Source organism: Manihot esculenta, chromosome 5, assembly GCF_001659605.2.
Source record: "Manihot esculenta cultivar AM560-2 chromosome 5, M.esculenta_v8, whole genome shotgun sequence".
Classification (NCBI taxonomy): Eukaryota; Viridiplantae; Streptophyta; class Magnoliopsida; order Malpighiales; family Euphorbiaceae; genus Manihot; species Manihot esculenta.
Genome location: NC_035165.2, coordinates 7,787,334 through 7,808,095, shown reverse-complemented (window position 1 = coordinate 7,808,095; position 20,762 = coordinate 7,787,334). Strand labels below are relative to the sequence as shown.

Below are 20,762 nucleotides of genomic sequence, written 5' to 3'. Positions count from 1 at the left end.
GCAGCCGCCTGGTTTTCAAGATAAAACTAGACCAGACTTTTATGTCGTTTACGTTAGTCTCTCTATAGTCTTCGTCAGGCTCCACGTCAACGTTATAAATGCATATTCTCTACTTTGTTGAAACATGATTTCAGGTATCTCTTGTAGATTCATCACTTTTTCTTTACGTTAAGATTAATGTTATCATCTTTGTTTTGGTTTATGTTGATGATATCATTATGATAGGGACTGACATAAAGGTTATACAGTAGCTTATTAAATCCTTACAGTCATATTTTATATTAAAGGATTTAGGGCGTCTTGACTATTTCTTGGGAATGGAGGTATATTGGACAGATGCAGGACTCTTACTCGCACAATAGAAATACATCATGGATCTATTTCCAAAGGCACGAATGGTAGATTGCAAGGGAATTTCTACTCCTGCGAGTTCAAAAGACAAGATAACTGCTACACAAGGTCCTTTATTTTCTGATTCTACTTTGTATAGAAGCATAGTTGGTGGACTGCAGTATTTAAGCCTCACGCGTCCTAAGATCTGCTACTCGGTACACAAAATGTCTCAATTTATGCATGTTTTGACGAATGATAATTGGTTATTTGTCAAACGAATTTTGAGATACTTGAAAGCAACAGCAGGATGTGGTCTTTTAATTTCAAAGTCATTGGACACCAACTTGAATATGTACCCGGATGCTGATTAGGCGAGTAACATAGAAGATTGGAATTCTATAACTAGTTTTGCAATTTTTATGGGCAAATATCTCATCTCTTGGAATTCAAAGAAGCAGCAGATTGTTGCAAAATCCTCCACCGAGGCAGAGTACAGGGCTATCGATTTAGCTATCACAGAACTCACTTGGATACAATCACTTTTACGTGATATTGATTTTGCTTCTAAATAAATTTCTAATCTCTGGTGCGACAAAATTAGAGCCACATATTTATCTCTCAATTCGATATTTCATGCATGGTCTAAATATTTAGAGGTAGAATTTCATTTTGTCTGTGACAAAGTTCTAAAGAAGGAGGTTCAGGTTCATTTTATTTGCTCAAAAGACCAATTTGCATATATTTTGATAAAGCCACTAGCCAAAACTCGACATCGAGCACTCATGCATCATCTGTCAATTCGAGCTCCAGTACAAGATGCTCGAATTGAGGAGGCCTGATAAGGATTAGTTATATTTTTAAATATTTTGTATTTTAAAAATTATAATTATCTCTTGTAACCCATTGATAGGCTTTGTATTCTATTACATTAATAGAAATCACAGAAACAAATTGAGAATTCCATATACCATGTGACTTCTTTACATTTCAATGGCAATATATTCACATTATGCCTTTTTTTAATTTTCTCAAAACTAAAAATTTTTAGCTATTAGCACAAGTTAAAAAAAAAAAAACCTTTATGTTTTAAGAAAAATGAAAAATATAATACTCATAAATAAGAAAATTTAATCTTATTATACACGGAAAAAAATATTGTTATTTAGGGACCTAATAAAAATTATAAGAAAAATTTTGGTGAATTATGGGTGCAATTTTGGTGAATTATGGGTGAATTATGAGTTTATATTTGTTTTTAAAATCGGTCCTTATTAAATCTCTGGGCTTAATTCATCCAATAAGTGAAATGTCAAACTAACAGTAAGTTTTATAATAGTATAACATCATTTGATTTAGTGATTAAATGCAACTTGTAAAATAGACCCAAATTTATGTTCTTATATCTCAAATACCTTTAAAAATAAATTTTATAATAAAGTGATTTTACTAAAAGATGGAATTTTATTAATTTCAAAGTTAAAATAAATTAAATAAGAGAGTAAATTATCATAAAAACGATTATAAAATGATATTTAACCTTCATGTATTTCATCAAAAATATTTTTCAGAAAAATATTTTTTTACATTTTTTAGAGATTAAGACACTTAGAAAAATTAATTAATAAAAATTATTTTCATTATCAAAATAAAAAGTTAAATCATCTTTTATATTTGAAAAATTATCTTATTAATATCTCCATATAAAAATTTATTAATATATTTTATTTTTTAAATTTAATTTAAATAATAAAAAATATTTTCAATTATTGAAAATATTTTCAAAGTATTTTCTATACAAATTATTTTTCAAACAAACAGTGTTAAATAGAAAAATCTATATATGAATTCAATCCATCACTTTGTACTAATTTATTTGAGGAATTTTGATATATAGGACTTAATTAGTTTATGATGTTCTTTACAAACACATTTTATGTACATTTGCGAATTTATTTATATCGATTTAATTTTATAAACAGATTAATATACTTTGCAAATATATTTATATTTATTTAATTTTATAAATGAATTATATATTTTTTCATAAAATTTATTTGTATCTATTTAATTTTATAAATAAATTATACGTCCATTTATATCCATTTAAATTTTAAAACAGATTATTTGTAAATTAATTTATATCTATTTAATTTTATAAATAGATTACACTTACAATTATAAATTCATTTATATCTTTTAATTTTATAAATAGAGTATATCTCAGCTTATAAATTCATTTATATTCATTTAAGTTTATAAACAAATTATATGTCTATTTGAGAAATTATTTGATATTATAAACGGGTTATATATCCATTTATGAATCCATTTACATTTATTTAATTTTATAAACGGATTACACATTTATTTTTTTATGTTCATTTAATTTTACAAACAAATTATACATTCATTAGAGAAGTCATCTACGTCCATTTATATTTATCAACGGATTACACGTCTGTTTAAGAAATCGTCTGTATCCATTTAATTTTTTAAATAGATTACATATCTAAACAGATATCATCTGTATCCATTTAATTTTTTAAATGAATTACATATCTATTTGTAAATCTGTTTACATTTATTTGATATTATAAATAGATTTTACACATTTATTTCTAAATTGGTTTATGTCAATTTAATTTTATAAACAGACTATACATCCGTTTAAAAATTTATCTGTGTCTATTTAATTTTAGAAATGAATTATATATCTATTTGTGAACCCGTTTATATTTATTTAATTTTACAAATAGATTATATATTCATTTATAAATTTTTTTATGTTCATTTAATTTTTTAATAAATTATATGATCGTTTATATTTATTTAATTTTATAAACGAATTACACATTTATTTGACATGTCGTTTATATCTATTTAATTTTAATGACTGAGTTCTTCTTTCATATAAAAAGAGAGGTTTCTCATAGTAGTATATTATGGAACTTAAATTTAAATATTCTAATTTTAAAATATTTTTATTTAATTTTATCTTTAAATTATTTTTTACCTTTAACTAACAATCCAATTTAAATATAAACCCACAACTAGTGGCTTGAATTTATTAAATATTTTATAAATTAAAATTAAACTTATAAATTTTTTTAATAAAAAAGTTTAAACTTTGAAAAATTGGTTGAATTCCATTACACTCTTAACCATTTGAATTACAAATCGGTTAATATATTATATTATAAATGAATTTACAAATAAATAAATTTTCATTTGTATGCGAAATTCCACGCTTAATTTCGTTTGTCAAATGGATTTTAATATAAATGAATTATTTTTTATTTAAAAAATTATAAAATAAATGTATACACACAAACAAAATTATGTTCGTAATCTATTTATAAATACAATTTTATAATTTAAAAATAAAATTATCCATTTATAAATTTATTTTTTTAGGGCATTATGTAAATCGTGACTTTATCTTTATAATTTTATTTTTGACCAAATAAACTTTTTTTAATAAATACTCTCAGATGAATTGATAAAATTTAATTAAATGTTAAAAATTATAAATAATATAAATTAAAAATAAAATAACTATATATATATATATGGAAGGTAGAATTGAATAAAGACTGGGTGAGAGGTGGACTAGCAGCATTAGCGTGGGAGAGACGTTATTCCATAAGACAAGACTCCAAAGTTTTCCTCAACATTGAATTTCAATTTGAAGCAATTAATTAGTTTTGTAACATTTAAATTTTTGGGTCGAAATTCATGTTTGTTTGATGAAAAAAAAAAAGTCACGATGAATACAGTATTCATTTATTTTGAAATAAATAATTCCAATTAAAAATTAATTATAATATAATAAAAAATTGTATGATATTTTTTTATCAATGTAAATTTTATTTTATATATATCAATAGTTTATTTAATAATAAAAATAAAAAATAAAAATAAAATACACAAAAAAATATTGACAGAAAGACACTTCAAACTAAAAAACGTTAATAGTTAATAATTTTTTTATAATTGGTATTATATCATAATCGCTCAATAAAAATATACGGTCACTCGAGAATAAAATTATGTGATAATAATATGATCAGATTATTATCAATTTTATTGAAGAAAAATAATCTGGATATTTTTAATCGGGCTCAATTTAACTCTTCGTCGAAGACTCGCTCTCTTCAAAAGAAAGCGAATCTTTATAAAAAGTTACTATTAACGAATAAAATCCAACAAACTTTCTTTTATGGCTATAATCATGGGATTTCTGATCAATTATCTGGCAAGATCTTTTATCAACAATTCGACTATATTATTACTGAATTTTTAAAAAATATTATAATTAGTTTCATTCTCTTATAATATAAAAGCAACTATCACAAAATAAAAATACATGATTCTTTAATATAAATATTTTTTATTTCTAAACATTATAATACTCTCGTTATTCTCTTCAATTTATTGATTTAAATATCGGAATAGCGGTACTAAATATCCACCACATCACTTTTTTTTTATAAAATTAAATAGGTGTATTTTCTGATTATATTAATAATTTTAAATTTTATTATTTTTATTTATATATCCCAACATTTTTAGAGTTAATAATAAATTTTAATGAAATAAAAGGATCCTTCAACCATATATTTCATGCGTTTAGTGATGGGAGATAATTAGCCTAGGTTTCAAAAAATAATCATTAGAAATTCATGTCAAAATTTTATTTAATAAATTAAATAAAATTCAAAATAAATATTAAATTATAATCATTAAAATACAATAATAAAGGCCTACTTATATGTTGGAATATAAATTAAAAAAAATTATTATTTAATTTTAATAATATAGAAAAACTCTAAAATTAATCACTCGATTTTAAAAAATATATTAAAATATTTATAACGTTTTAAAAAATTTAAAAATTAACCCGTTAATTTTACCGTTAAGTATTATATTATTTAGTTTTTATGATTTTAAAAAATTTATTAATTAATTTATCAAATTTTTAAAAAATTTATTAATTAGTCACTTTATATTAGAACATTTTAATTTTTTTATAATATTTAACGGTTAAAATTAATTGAGAAACTAATTAGTAAATTTTTTTAAAATATTAAATATATTTTAATATTTTTTTAAATTCAAGAGATAACTAATAAATTTTTTTATATTGGTGGTACAAGATAATTATATTATATTACTGGGATATATATATATATATATATATATATATATATATATATTATAACGTAAATATTTGCATACTAGCTTTATTTAATTGGCGTTAACACGTTTTTTTTATATTCGTTAAAATATTTAATTTATTTTTAAAATTTTTTTATATATATTATAATATTATTATAAATTAATTAATTTTCAACAAAAAAATTTAAACTTTATTTTATTTTATTAAAAAAATTCAATTTTTAAAAAAACAATCTAACTTTATTTAAAATAAAAAATTAAATAATATATATATATATATATTAATAAAAAATTATTATAATTATATTATATATTATGATATAATAAATATATGAAAGATATAATAAATTCTATTCAAAGTAAAACTATAATATTTTTACATTATTTTTTATCAAATTAAAATAAAATAGAATATATTATTATGAAATTTAATATGTATAATATAGATAAATAAATATTGTAATATCACACACAAATTAATTAATAAATACTGTATTAATAAAAATTTATAATTTTTTAATATATATATATATATATATATATGTTTATCTAAAAAAAAGAATCTATATGTTTTAAACTCAAAAATTATAATTCTTTTCAATTATGATTTATCGTGAATATTATATAAAATATTTAAAAATTAAATATAAATATAAATATAAATATAAATAACCTGATAATAAAAAATTATACCATTAAAGAGAAAATGATTTAAATTTTAAATTTTATTTAAATAAGTGCCTCAAATGCATAACAACTAATATATAAATCAAAACAATAATTTTTCTAAAATATAAAGGGGCTAATGTTTTAAAATATATACATAATTTTAAATTAATTGAGGATATATTTTGATAAAAAGAAAACTGAAAATACACATAATTTTTAAATATTATAAATATTAATCAATTTAAGATAACATTTAGTTTTGTTTTTAAAAATAGGTTAAGTTTGCAATTATTTAAATATTTTAATTTGTGAAGTTTTTTTAAATATTTTAATTTAGAAAATTAAAAAAAACATAAAAAATTTATTTTTAATCGAACATATCTAAAAATACTAATAATAATTTATAATTTAAAAAAAAAATAAAAATATTTCTTTTATGTTTTATACACTGTAATTTATTAATAAAATTTTTTATATTAATTAAAAATAATAATATAAATTTATTTAATATTTTATTTTTTTATTAAAAAAATCAATTCACGCACCACCCATTAATTTAAAATCTAATATTATAAAATATATTTATAATATACTTTTCAATTTATAATGTAAAAAATTTTATAATTTTATTTTTAAATATAATATATCATAAAATTTTGATTTTCAAAATAAAATACTAATTTTTATATTTTTATATACAATTTTTTAATTTATTATTATTTAAAAAAAATAATTTACAATAAAATCTCAATAAATAGAACTTAAATGTAAAAATAATCTTCTGTAATAAAATTTAATCAAGAACATCTTCAATCAATTTAAATTTAAATAAATTAATAATATAATTAAATAATTAAATTAATATTTAAATAATAACAAACTATAAATATTTTTTAAAAAATTTATAGTTTAACTTATGATAAAATTTAAATATAAATAATTTAAATATTAAGAGAATCCTTCCTGAATAAAATTTAATCAACTATAATTTAAATATTAAGAGATTTTTTTAATTAATTTAAATTTAAATAAAATATTAATATAATTAAATAATTAAATTAAAAATTTTTAAATAATAATGATATAAGATTCACTAGATTCTAATAAAAATTTTAACTAATAATATTTAATTAAAACGAAATAATAAAAATAAAAAGATTAAAATCCAAAAACTCTTATTGAGATTTTTAAAAAATTCAAGAGGAAAAATTATTTATAGTAGAAAAATCTTAATATAAAAAATTATAAAAAAATTTTAAAAAATAATCAAAATATAAAATTAATTTCTAAACGGTGAAATGTTTACTTTAAATTTCGTGAGACTTATGCCTGATTACACTTTTAAAAATCATATGTCTTAAAATTTTTTTTTAAAAAAATTATTATGGGCCTCCATAGAATGTCGGTTCGGTTTAAATTTATTATAAAGTTTAAAACTAATTATTTTTTATTAAATAATAAATTTATAATTAACAAAATATAATAGAGGTAGTTTAAAAAGTTATAATATTTCTTTTTTTTTATTTATATATATATATATAGTATAAATATATAAAAAGTCTAATACGATGAAAAATAATAATGTGCATAGTGGCAAAACATTATTGTTTCAAAAAATAATTTATTTATAATTATTGAGTTAAATTTTTAACTTAATAATATTTATACATAAAAAAATTCAGTAATATTAAATAGATCCTCAAATTTTAGAAAATATATTTTAAATTTTCTTTTATTAATATTTTTTACCGTCCTAGACGTCATAAAATGTAAAATACGAATTCATTAAATAGAAATGTGGAGGAAAGCAGAAAGATAACATTTAGATCAATGGAAGAATAACCGCTTGATAAGATCAGAGTTTTACTAATTACTTTAAATATTGTTTTGATTAATTATATCTCTTCTAAATTTTATTTAATTATATAATTTTTATATTAATATTTGTATTTTAATTAATTAACGTCATGAATGGATAATATTAAAAGTGCACACATGCTTGAACTGATACCTGAAATTACATAGTTTATAGATATTTTAATATATTTTTTAAAATTAAATAATAATTTTTTTCTTAATTAAATAGAAAAAGTGAAAGAGACAACAATCAATAGTAAAAGAAGAAAGGAAACTATATTAAAATACAAAAGAAGAAGCTGAAGTGAGATTTCCATGCACAACCATGCAAGGTATCTAACGTGAGGATTTATAATCCTTATTTAAATACGTGTTTTATTTATTTGGAGGAGCTCATGTAAATGATCCCACTAATTCTTGGGGCAGTGACCAGGATCTGTTACTGGAAGATTAGAGCAAGGGTTAGGGCTTGATGTTTTTGGGTCACCATTTCTCTCTGGATTAGCCACCTCCGCCTTCTTACCTACAAAGATTTCCCTCGTAGGATACAGAGGTCTTGCTTCAGCTACAAGAGAATTAGCTGCAACGAGGCTAAGGATGAAGATGATTGCCACTTTAAGGGCTTGGAGAAGAGAGTTTCTGTTTGAGTTCATCGTTAAGCGGAGAAAGAAGGAAAAATTTAAGGAGGGAAAAAAAAAAGTAGAAGAGAGAAAGAGAGTTATGGGTACAGAAGCGAGAATGATAGTGCCCTATATATAGAAATGTTTCCACAATAGTACATTGAATTCAAGCCAAGACTCCATAATTTTTCTTTTTTCAGTAATTTTTATAGTAATTTGAATATTGAGACTAGTTCATGGTATTCTTTTTTTTTTCTTCGTAAATACATATAAATAAATTATTTTCACATTTACGAATTTAATATGATGATAGACATATTTAAATAAATTTAAAATATCTTAAATTCTACTCTTTCAATTTTTTATTTTTATTTAAAAAAATAAAAATTACACTCTTTCTTGAATGGATTTTTTATATTATTATTAATTAAAGTTTTTTTTAAATTAATATAATTATGGTGTTCATTTTTTTTTAACAAATATATATAAACAAACCGTGTTTGGGATGCGGGTAAAACAGGAGAAGTGGACTAGTGGCAAAAGCGTGGGAAACATGCATGCATAACAAGACCAATGACTCCAAAGTTTTCGTCAAAGGTTGAATTTACTTTGGAAAAAAATTAATTGTATTTGCTCGTCGGAATTTATGTTCGTTTAATAGAAAAATAAATGCCGAAATTAATGCATGGCCAGTCTTCATTTATTTAACCATTAGAATTTTAGCCTTCGTTTGGGATAAAAATGTTTTTAAAATAATTTAAAGAAATTTTATATTATTTTTATTTTTCTAAATAAAAATTTTTAAAATTTAAAAAATATTCTCTTTCGACCATAATTTTTATCTATTTTAAAATATAGCTTTTGATTAACTTTCCAGTTCTATTCATATTAAAAATATTAAATTTTATTTTTTAAAAATAAAATAAAATAAAATAAGTTTATAATAATTCATTTATAAATTATTATAATGTAAAAAAGAAAAATGAATAATAATTTTAAGATAATTAAATTAACTTTTGTGTTTCAATATTTAATTGATTAATTTAACATTAATCGAAATTATCAAATTTGCAGCATTACAGAAAATCTTGACTTCATCTCAACTTTATAATCTTATATTTCACAAAATAGAACTTATTTTCTTTAATCACTACTCATAGATTATTAATTGATAAACTTTCATTGAACATTGGAAAAAGTTAAAACAATTTTGAAATAAATAATTTAAATAATAATTATATTTATTTTGAAATAAATTATTTTAAATTAAAAATTTATAGTGCTTCAAATTTAAATATGAAAATTAGCAAAAAAAATAATAAATTAATGGAGGAAAAAAATAATAAATTAATGGAGGAAAAAAGGATAAGTGGTCAAATTCGTTGCTTATAATAGGGTAAAATTTACATCCGATCAATGTCACCTTGACACCTAATTAAAAATTAGGAAAAATCTCATTTAAAATAGGGTAAAGTTTACATATTAATCTAAACAAATACAACCCACTTTGTAAAATAATAGTATGTGATTAATACCCTACCCTCAGTTCTAGCTGAGCTCAGGCCTCAACCAATCCACTAAATTTTCATTTGTCTGCATCACCATTAATCGGACCTGCGCACTGGTCCAATTTGGATCAGAACAAAAAATTCGGAGTTGAAATTGAAATAAGACCAGACGGAGATAGTTTTTATCCATTGAAATCAGGCCAGACCCAAGTTGATTCTCCTTGGTGATCTGGGCCCAAATACACTCGGCGAAAATTCATTTAAGTTCAGTTTTTTACATGTCAAGTTTTTTTTTTTTTTTTTAAAGCAAGAGATGAACAAAAAATTAATTTAATCAGATTTAATGAGTCATTCAGCAATAAAATTTTTAGACTGGTATGTGGTTGCTACAAAATTTCGAGTGAAATTCTAATGGAAGATACAAATATAGCTATGATATGGATATAATAGTTAGTCTCATATAAAATGCGAAAAAAAATTGATCTGAGTAAATTTAAAATAATGTAATTTTTTTAATTTAAACTATTAAAGATATACATATTATTCTATGATCACATTTTATAATAAGTTGTCACATTCTACAATAAGTTTACTGTATCTCAAAAATTTAGCAATTTTAAAGCTAATTAAAATTATTTCCATCTCAGTATTATATACGAAATTTCTGCTAAGAAAAATAAAGAAATCTTTCTATTAATATTCTGTTAAATTTTTGAATATTCATTTTTCAAGCTTCTAAATATAAAAATATTTTTATTCAGTTTAACATAATTTGTAAGGAATTGTTATCAAGTGATAGTGACTAAAACTTTCTTGTACTGTATCATATCTTAGTACACTATTCTTCGATGTAAAATTTACGATCTTTAACTTTCGTGGTAGTTGGAATTCTAAAAATGTGAAAGCTGTGCCGATGCCATAGTTTTTAAGCAGATATTTTAAAAAGCAGAGGTCAATAGCTGTTCTGTTAGAACTTGAAAATTTATTTTAGATTTCACTGGCAGGCTTTGCACCGACTTTTTATGCTCTATTTAATTATTTATAACTTTTATAATAATAAATGAAGGAACGTCAGAAGGAAATTAAATATGGAAAAAAAAAAAAAGGAAAAGTCATAACTTACTGTACAACATACATGTGGTTTATACTTGTGAAAATCTAATCTAATCCGTGAAAATTAAATTGTATATACAATGAAAAATTATTATGAAAATATTTTTTTTTATTATTTAAATGTAACGTTCAAAATAAATTAATGATAATTTTTTAATTTTTATAATATAGAAAAATTTATTAATTTTAAAAAATACATTAAAAAAGTCTTTAAAAATTTAAAAATTTAATAATTAAATTTTTTTATTAATTTTATGAGTAAAATATTTTATTATATAATCTTTTTAATATAAAAAAATTTATTAGTTGTTTTTTTAATTATATAAAAAATATTTATTAATTAGTATTTTTATATTCAAGATATTTTTAATTTTTTTTATAATATTTAATAATTAAAATTAATAGAATGAATAAAAGTAAAGCCTTTTAAAATCTTAGAGTATTTTAATATATTTTTTAAAATTAGTGAACTCATTAATAAATTTTTTTATATTAATCAATAATAAATAATATTTTAAAAAATATTAGTAAAATCACTCACAATAAATCTGTGATAATTGATAAAGCATTTGAATAAATTTGAGAAATATTAAATTTTACTTTTCTAATATCCAATGCAACATTTCATAAAAAAAAATATTAATAAGAGTTTTAGAATGTAAACATAAAATAAATGTGGCTTTGGATATGGAGATAAACATAGCAAGCATACTTACAACTTTCTATATATATAAAAGCGTACAACTTATATTAGCTAATTTAAGAAAGCAAGAGCAAGAAACGAGAAGAATAAATGAAAAAGGGAAACTATATAAAAGACAAAAGAAGCTGAAAGTGAGAGATTTCCATTTACAACCATGCCAGATATCTAACGTGGAGACTTCTTTTTGGCACTCCAACCAAACATATACGCAGGAATGCATGTGAACTCCCACTAATTCTTGGGGCAATGCCCAGGATCTGTTACGGGGAGATTAGTGCAAGGGTTAGGGCTTGATGTTTTAGGGTCGCCATTTTTCTCTGGAATGGCCACCTCCACCTTCTTAACTGCAAAGGATTCCTTTGCATGATGCAGAGTTCTTGCTTCAGCTGTCAAAGAATTAGCAGCAGTGAGGGTGAGGATCAATATGATTGCCACTTTAAGGGCTTGAAGAAGAAGGGAGTTGGTGTTGGAGTTCATGGTTAAGTGGAGAAAGAAAGGAAAATGGAAGGAGAGAAAATTAAAGAAGAAGAGAGGTGAAGAAGCAGAGTATCGCAGTGTTAAGAATATAAAGGAGAAGAGATATGTACGATTACGTTACAAGGAAAATCCGAGGAAAGTGTTGAGAATTTGAAGGAAAAAATCTTTTAGCTTGTTTATCAAGAAATAAATATATTCAGCATGTGTGATCTTCCTAGCTTTTTTTTTTTATTTTTTTTATTTACTCATAATAAAGAGGAATGGCCAGAGATGAAATTTCCTCTCTGGACAATTTTGAGGGTGTATTTTCCTTTACATAATGCAGATGTAATAAACTGGGATGATCCTCGAGAAAAGACAAACTTTTATTAATAAAAAAATCTTATTAATAGTAAGTTTGAATTCAAATAATTATAATCAGCATTAAGACAAGGCACATGCATAGGCCAAGCGCTGTAAAATACCAATAGATTATTTATCGATCCATGTCGATTTGAGCTTTTAAGCTACTACGCTGGAAAATACCAATCGATTAATCCCATAGCTAGTCAAATTTCAAGAAAACTTCATCCTTTCAACCTCTCCTCTTTTTAGATATTGTTATTTATAAAATAATATTATTAAAAATGTAGGGTTGATAGTTACTCGATGTTATGGCCATTGGCCATGACGGCTCGAACACGGTTTCAGCCTATCAATAATAGAATAATTAAAAGAAAAGACAAAAAAAAAAAAAAAAAACACTCAGCCGCCCCTTGATTTCTTGGAAAAGTTTAAATAAGAAGGGAGTTAATCTATCCTTCCTTATGTTAAGATTGCTTTCTTTTTTAGAAAAAAAATTATTTATTTTAAACATAGCACAATAATATAGTATTTATCACACGGAATAAATATTTATTTAATATATTTTTTTTAAAATTTAAAATATTAAAATTTAGTATATTAATTAACATGAAATAAAAAATATATAATAAATAATTTTTAAAATTATAAAAATAAAATTTTATTAGATGAAAACTTATTTAACCTTAAATATAAAATTTAGAGGTTTATTAAGTTATAGAGATTTAAGTTAACTTATTTCTATTATAAAATTAATAATATTTATTTTAATTATATAAAATTATTTTTTAAAAATAATAATAATAAATAATAAATTATAATTATTTGGTTCTGATTTAAGTCGCATGTTGGTGTTAGTTTCGATCTCTTTGGTTATTATAGAAGTAAATTTCTGAACAATATCTCTCTCCAAATCAAAGAAAACGCATACGCCGGCTGAATGGGAATGGTGGGATTAGGTAATTTCTCAAATTTTCCTTTCACACTTAAAAAAATAAAATTATATATTAGTTTAAATTGGCATAGGAAATAAGCTTATTAATTAAAATTAAATTTAATCAGACCAATTTTAAATTATATAAATTGATTTTTGACACTATATTCATAAATGTATAAAATTTCTCAAATAGTAGATTGATCGATAGAATATCATAATTGTAAAATTCACCAATAAAACTATAAATATGAAAATAATTGTAAAATTGAAATAAAATAAAATAATAAAATTAAATTATTAAAAAGGTAAAATTCACCAAAATAATTCATGTTAAAAATTAAGATAACTTAGCAAATAATTATAAAATAATTGAGAGTGAGATCAAATTAATTAAATAAAAATTATCACATCTTATATAATATAATAATTCTCTAATTAATTTTTTAAATAATATAATAATTAATTTTTAAACAATATAATAATTAATTTTTCAAATATTATGATTATTTTTTTTAAAAATTTTACAAGTTAAATCTTTATTTCTAATTCAATTAATATTTATATAATATTTAATTTATTATTTGATTGCGAAAATATACTATTAATTTCGAATAAAATCATTCAACGTTCATAAGAAATACTCAAAAATATTAATTTAAAAATTAAATAATAATTAGATAAAAAACTTAAGTTAGATAAATTAAAAAGAATTTATAATCCAATCTATAGATTTCGGATAATAGAAAAGAAATCAAGTGTAAATTCAATTAAAAAATTATCTTAAATCATATAGAGTAATCCTGAAAATATATATCAAAATAATAAAAAAAAAAAGAAAAACTTTAGATGTGATGATTTCTCTTTCTAAATTTTTCAAATTTTCTTCTTAAATCTTTTAAATCTTTCAAATTTTCTTTTTCGACTCTTTTCGATTTTCGGCAGGTGCGAAAAAATATATAAAAAATATTTCAATTTATATTTTTATTTCATAACTTTATATGTAAATTTAAAAAATAAAGATTTTTTTTATAGAAATACAGTGTAAAACATATTTAAAATAGTAAATTTCGGAATAAACTATGAAAATATGGGTGCTTTTTACTGTTTGCTTGATATTTTTTCTCTTCATATGCAAACATATAGATAATAGAGGACTACCCCATATTTTTATTTATTGTTAGTAGAGTTGTTCAAAAAATTTTAATTTTTTTTAGGTATGCTTCTTTTGTTTATTAACTTATTTTAATCTATAAAAAAGTAAAATAAGTAAAAGAATATCAAATAATAATATAAATTAAAAATTTTAAAATTTAACATAAATATTTAATAAAATTAATTTAATATGATTTTAAAATTATGTAAAATATAACAACTATCAACTTTAACTAATTTAATATGATATTTGGAGTCAAAACATGATTTTCTTTTCTTGGTAAGCTCCTGAATTTAAGGCTTAGCGTATGAATTAAGCTTGTATATAAAATAGAAGAAAGTTTCCAGGTAAACTACTGCGCTCCGATGCATTTGATCAGCGCTTTCTACTTGGACTTATATAGCCTTATGTGAAGGCATGCGTCACATCTAAAAGAAGGAATAATAATAATAATAATAAATAAATAAATACATCAAATGAATTTTTTTAATAAAAGAATAATTTAAGTATAAAAAAATTAAAATTTTAGGTTTAGAGCTGAAATAATTAAAAAATATTTTGGATAATAATTAATTGGTTCATTTTATTTTGGAGAATAAAAAAGAAAATCTTTTTGTAATATTACTCTTTCAAAAACTTACTATATTTGTGGTTCACAAAAACATATGCAGAAATAGAATTAGGGACTATTTTTATTATTTTATTAGATGAAGAGAGATTTTATTTTTATTTAATAAATCAGAAAAAAAAAAAGAAAAAGGAAAATCAGTAGTGTTGACTAATTGTATTTTCCTAGCACATGGGAGAAGTGTTAGAGAATAAAGGCATGTCAAATCTTACGGCTCTCCAGAGTTTTTGTTTTCTCTGCTTTTTGTTTTTAATACATCATGCTTCTATTTATTTATTTGTTTGTTTGTTTTGTTGTCTCATATTTAATTATTGAAAATACTGGCATCTCCTCATCTCTCTCAATGGTTATGGTATATCCTTTACTTCCACCCCAATTCAATGCGAGTACCCTTCTTTTTTTTTTTTCTTCACCCCCGCTCATGAAGAATTTTAATTTTGCATTAGATATTGATGACCTTGCTCAAATCTCATAATGTGTAATTAAGAGTAAATATTTATAAAATAGAGAAAATAAAGTTAAAAGATCCGTCGAAAATACTTTTAATAAATTTTTTAATCTTTAAATTAAAATTTAAAAATTTAGAATAAAATTTAAATGATAAGATATGTAAAAAAAATAATGGAGAAAATAAGAGAAATAAGAAGTTTAAGAGAAAAGAGAGAGCCAACACGAGTGCGATGAAAACTCGCCTGCCAGGCTACCACGCATAGCTCCTTCGAAGCCTTTAGGTATTTGTCAATTTCATCTCTTGATGTATCTGTACACAAGGCTGCAATAATATAGTTTATGGACCCAGGTTCATTAAAACATTAATTTCAAGCCTAGCTGGGCTCAGGCCTCAAGTAATTAACAACTCTTGGAATTTTAATTTTCATTAGTCTTCTTCCCCATCTCTTGGATTCGCCCACTGGGTCAGGTTGGATCATAATCGAAAATTCAGATTTGAAAAAGTAAAAGTGAATTGAAATCTGGATAAGTCCAACGAGTTGGAAAATTTTGAAAGCTCTTTCATTTGTTGGGCCAAAAGTTCTTTAGTAGCAACTTTTAAAATCTAACTTATTTATTAATGAGACTTATTTTGGCACATAAAGCAAACATATACATAGCTAGGAGGATCAATGCATGCATGCATGCATGCATGTGAACTCCCACTAATTATTGGGGCAATGTCCAGGATCTGTAATTATAGGAAGATAAGTGCAAGGGTTAGGGCTTGATGTTTTCGGGTCACCATCTCTCTCTGGAACAGCCACCTCCTTCGTGTGATGCAGAGTTCTTGCTTCAGCCGCCAAAGAATTAGCTGCAGTGAGGGTGAGTATCAATATGATTGCCAGTTTAAGGGCTTGAAGAAGGGATTCTCTGTTTGAGTTCATCGTTAAGTGGAGAAAGAAAGGAAAGTGTTTGGAGAGAAAAAGGAGAAGAGAGAAAGAACGGAGTATTAATTATGGGTGATGAGAAGCGAGTGTGATAGTGCACTAATATATAGAGATGTTTTACTGATAAGCTTTCAGATGATTGGTTTAACCCTTATAAAATAATACCTATACTCATACCAATAAATATATAGAAATATTTTAATATAGCCATCGAAAATTAACCAAAACAAAAATTCAAGAAAAAATTTAAGAATTATATAAAAGAGTCTTCCATCTTACAGAATAAGATATTAAGAGGGCGTATGCTCTCATGTTAGTTGAAAGAAGTTGAGAAGAGCCTATGATAAAAAAAGAAAACCTCAGTGGAGATGATGGCTCTGCTACTATGTAACTGTAGCTATTCAAGTTATATTGATTGATAATATGAGTACAACAACCAATACAAGAAAATCTGAAATACAAACTAAAGGATATGAACTTATAAGATTAGACATTAGACGATAGACAAAATCAAATTAGGCTATAGAGTTAAACTTATTAAGTTTTATCTAGATTTTTCTATTATTATTATTATTAATATTTTTATTTAATCAAGTTTCAGGAGAACTTTCATCTGTACTCCTTTCTTATATAGACCATCCAGCAGTTTTACCATTGCCCTTTGATCTTTATTTTTAGATACTGTTATTTGTAATATATAAAGCATATACATTTTGCACATACTTCTATTTTTATGTGTATTTTTTTAAAAAAATAAAAAGTTAAATTTGCCTCTAAATTATATAAATGGGTCTAAAATACTAAATTTTATTTTTTAATATAAATTTATTTATAAATTATCACTAATTAAAAGATTAAATAAACTCAAATAAGGCTAAATATATTACGTACTAATGAGTAATGATTTTATTTAATTTTTCAATAATAATTTAAAATAAATTAAAAATAAAATATAAAATTTAACATTTTTAAGTAAATTTAATCTTTTAACTTTTTTTAATATTAATTCAATAATTAATACTCCATTTTTCTCATAATTTTTATATTCAAAATTATTATCCACTGTCTTTTTTACATATATTTAATATATAAATTGAATATTATATTCATATTTTATTTTATTTTATTTTTTAAAAAATATCTCATTAATTATCAGAATATTTTTTAGTTTTTAATAACCAAATTTAATATTTTAAAGATAGATATAATTAAAAAATTAATTAAAAAAATTATTTTTTTATATATGTAAAAAAAGGATTAAAATTATAAACAGGAGACAGTAGTTATTGACTATAACCATTGCTATTGCCTTTAATTTTATTTTGATAAATTTTCAATTATAATCCATATTTTACTAATTGATTAACTTATCTTTCCAAATCCAAATAATTATAAATTATTATTGTCAGATTAATTCATGTGATCCCCTTTTTTTCTTAATTAATTTAATTTTAATAATTCTCTTTTTTTTCTTTCACACATAAAAATTTAAGCACAAAAAATGTGTACTAAAATTAGAAAAACCATTATTTCTAAATTTGAAAAGAATAGAAAACTTGAAAAGCATAAAATTTACAACAGAAAAATGTTTGATATAAATGAATTTTATTATACATTAACGAAATTAGTTTTATATTGAATTTTTTAGATATAAGGATAATTTAATATTTAATGGTCAAAATGATTTTCTAATAATATCTGTTTTTGAGGAATTTGAATATATGTTTTTAAACTTTAGCAAATAATCTTAAAAAATAAGGTTTTAATTTTGTTGCTTAATCTGATATCATTAAAAAAAATAGCAGTTTTAATTATTAAATTTCAATAACTATATCATAAATTACCTTAAATTAAAGAAAAAGTCACCTAAAAGGAAATCGCCCATCAATCTTTTTCTCATTGAATCACCTGTAAGCAAGCTCTGATTCTCCTCTCTTTCTATCCCTCTCTCCGGTATATCGTATTCGATTCAAATTCAAAAGATTGATTTTTTTATTAATTTTAATTCGGTTTGATTTTTATTTTTAAAATTTTTAATTATTTTAGTTCGGTTCAATTTTGATTTTAAAAAAATTAAAAAAATCAAACCGAACTGATTAGTAATAATAATATATTATTTTTAATAATTTAGAAAGATTAAATGATGTTAAAGTTAAAATATTTCAATTAAATTTTAAAATGTTAAAAATAAAATATAAAAAATAAAAAAATTATTAAAAATTTATATCAATCAAATTAAACTGAATTGAATTGACTCAAATCGATTCGATTTGATTTGATTTCTAATAAAATCAATTCAATTCAATTTTTATAAATATTAAAATTTTAATTTTTAATTTATTCAATTCAGTTTGATTTTAAATCGAACCGATCAAATGTTCATCCTATCTTACTGTTTTTTTTTTTTTTTTTAAACGAGTCTTACTTTAATTGAGTTTTTGTCTTTATTAATCATTAATGAAGGTGATTGAATTTAATATGTTCAAATTCCAGGTCGTAATAGCAAATCTGAGCTTAATGTAAAGCAAGGAGAATCTCTTGGGTATTTTTCCTTTACAAAGTGATGGTCCACGTTCATATTATTTACTTTTAAAAAAAAACTATTGAATTCTATAGGTCACCATGCTCAAAAATTTCATCATCTTTTAAAGGAATCTCCTAAAAGATTGCTCCTTATGTCGTGATGATCTATTGATTTTCAATTTTTTAATTACTGGTAATAAAGCTAATCCATCTCTATCTTATTAAAGATTTTCATGGAATCTCCCAAAGACCATGTCAACAAATCACATCTTCCTAATTTAATTTAGATTTGTCTTGCATAGTTAATAAAAAGCTGACACCTCTCAACTTCTTCCTAATGTTTGTTGTTTTTTTCTTATTAAATATTTATAATTCTAGGAATCATTGAAAAATACTTAATATAATTTGTACTATATATATTTAATTATATTAAAAAATTTAAAAATATTAAAGGGTATATTGATATAAATAATGTATTAAAATATATATTATGTATAAATATATATATTAAAATATTAAAGGCTATTTTATGATTTTTTTTCCCCAAATATTGCTACCGACCCACTAAGTGTAGATGTTCCAGAAATTGATTGAATGTGATTCTTCAATTAGGGTTATGAATTTATGAGAATGAGATTCACGTTCCTCATTTTTGTTTCTGCTAAAATTTAAAATTACTCCTTCTATCTAAAGATAATTTACCATTCATATGAGATAAAATGCCAAAATTTTGAAAAATTAATAATTTTAATATAAATAAAACTGAAAGACTATTTTCAAAATACGTGAATTAATTAATTATTATTATTAATAATAAAATTTGGAAACTAAATAATAATTTTTTTTAAAAAAATTCTTATAAAATTTATTGATAAAGAACTCACCATATGCATATGGGGTGGTTTTATAATAAAGACAACAAATCAAAGAAAAAAAAAGCAACAAACTATAAGTGAAAATTACTTTTGAGCTGCAGCCACCATACTCGAGCATGCATCGACAATTAAGCTTTTGAAACTCAAGCACTCGTTCATGCCGTCCCCTCCATTCTCTCTCTCTCTCTCTCTCTATATATATTTATATATGGGCATGCTTTTTCGATTAGTGTTCATAAAAAGGAGGGGCTGCGAGAAAGAAGAAGGTAAACGAAGATACCCTAGCAGCTGAAAAGCCTATTTATTTATTTTTATAATTAAGCAATGGGGTTTTTTTTTTCTATTTATTAAAAGACCAGGAAAACCTCGATCAGTGCAAAAGCTATATATATGATACATTTAATTACAGTCCTCCTGCTTCTTGCTTCATTCCTTTCCATTATTTTTATTTCCATTTTTAATAAGTT

At 22.1% G+C, this 20,762-nt stretch overlaps 1 protein-coding gene across 1 annotated transcript; it reads left to right on the top strand.

The window, feature by feature from the left end:
- Positions 1-371: 371 nt before the first annotated feature.
- On the top strand, positions 372-905 carry LOC110614872 (uncharacterized mitochondrial protein AtMg00810-like). The gene is made up of 2 exons (XM_021756557.1): positions 372-548; positions 705-905. Exons 1-2 carry the CDS (start codon positions 372-374, stop codon positions 903-905), a joined length of 378 nt encoding a protein of 125 aa, XP_021612249.1.
- Positions 906-20,762: the final 19,857 nt, after the last annotated feature.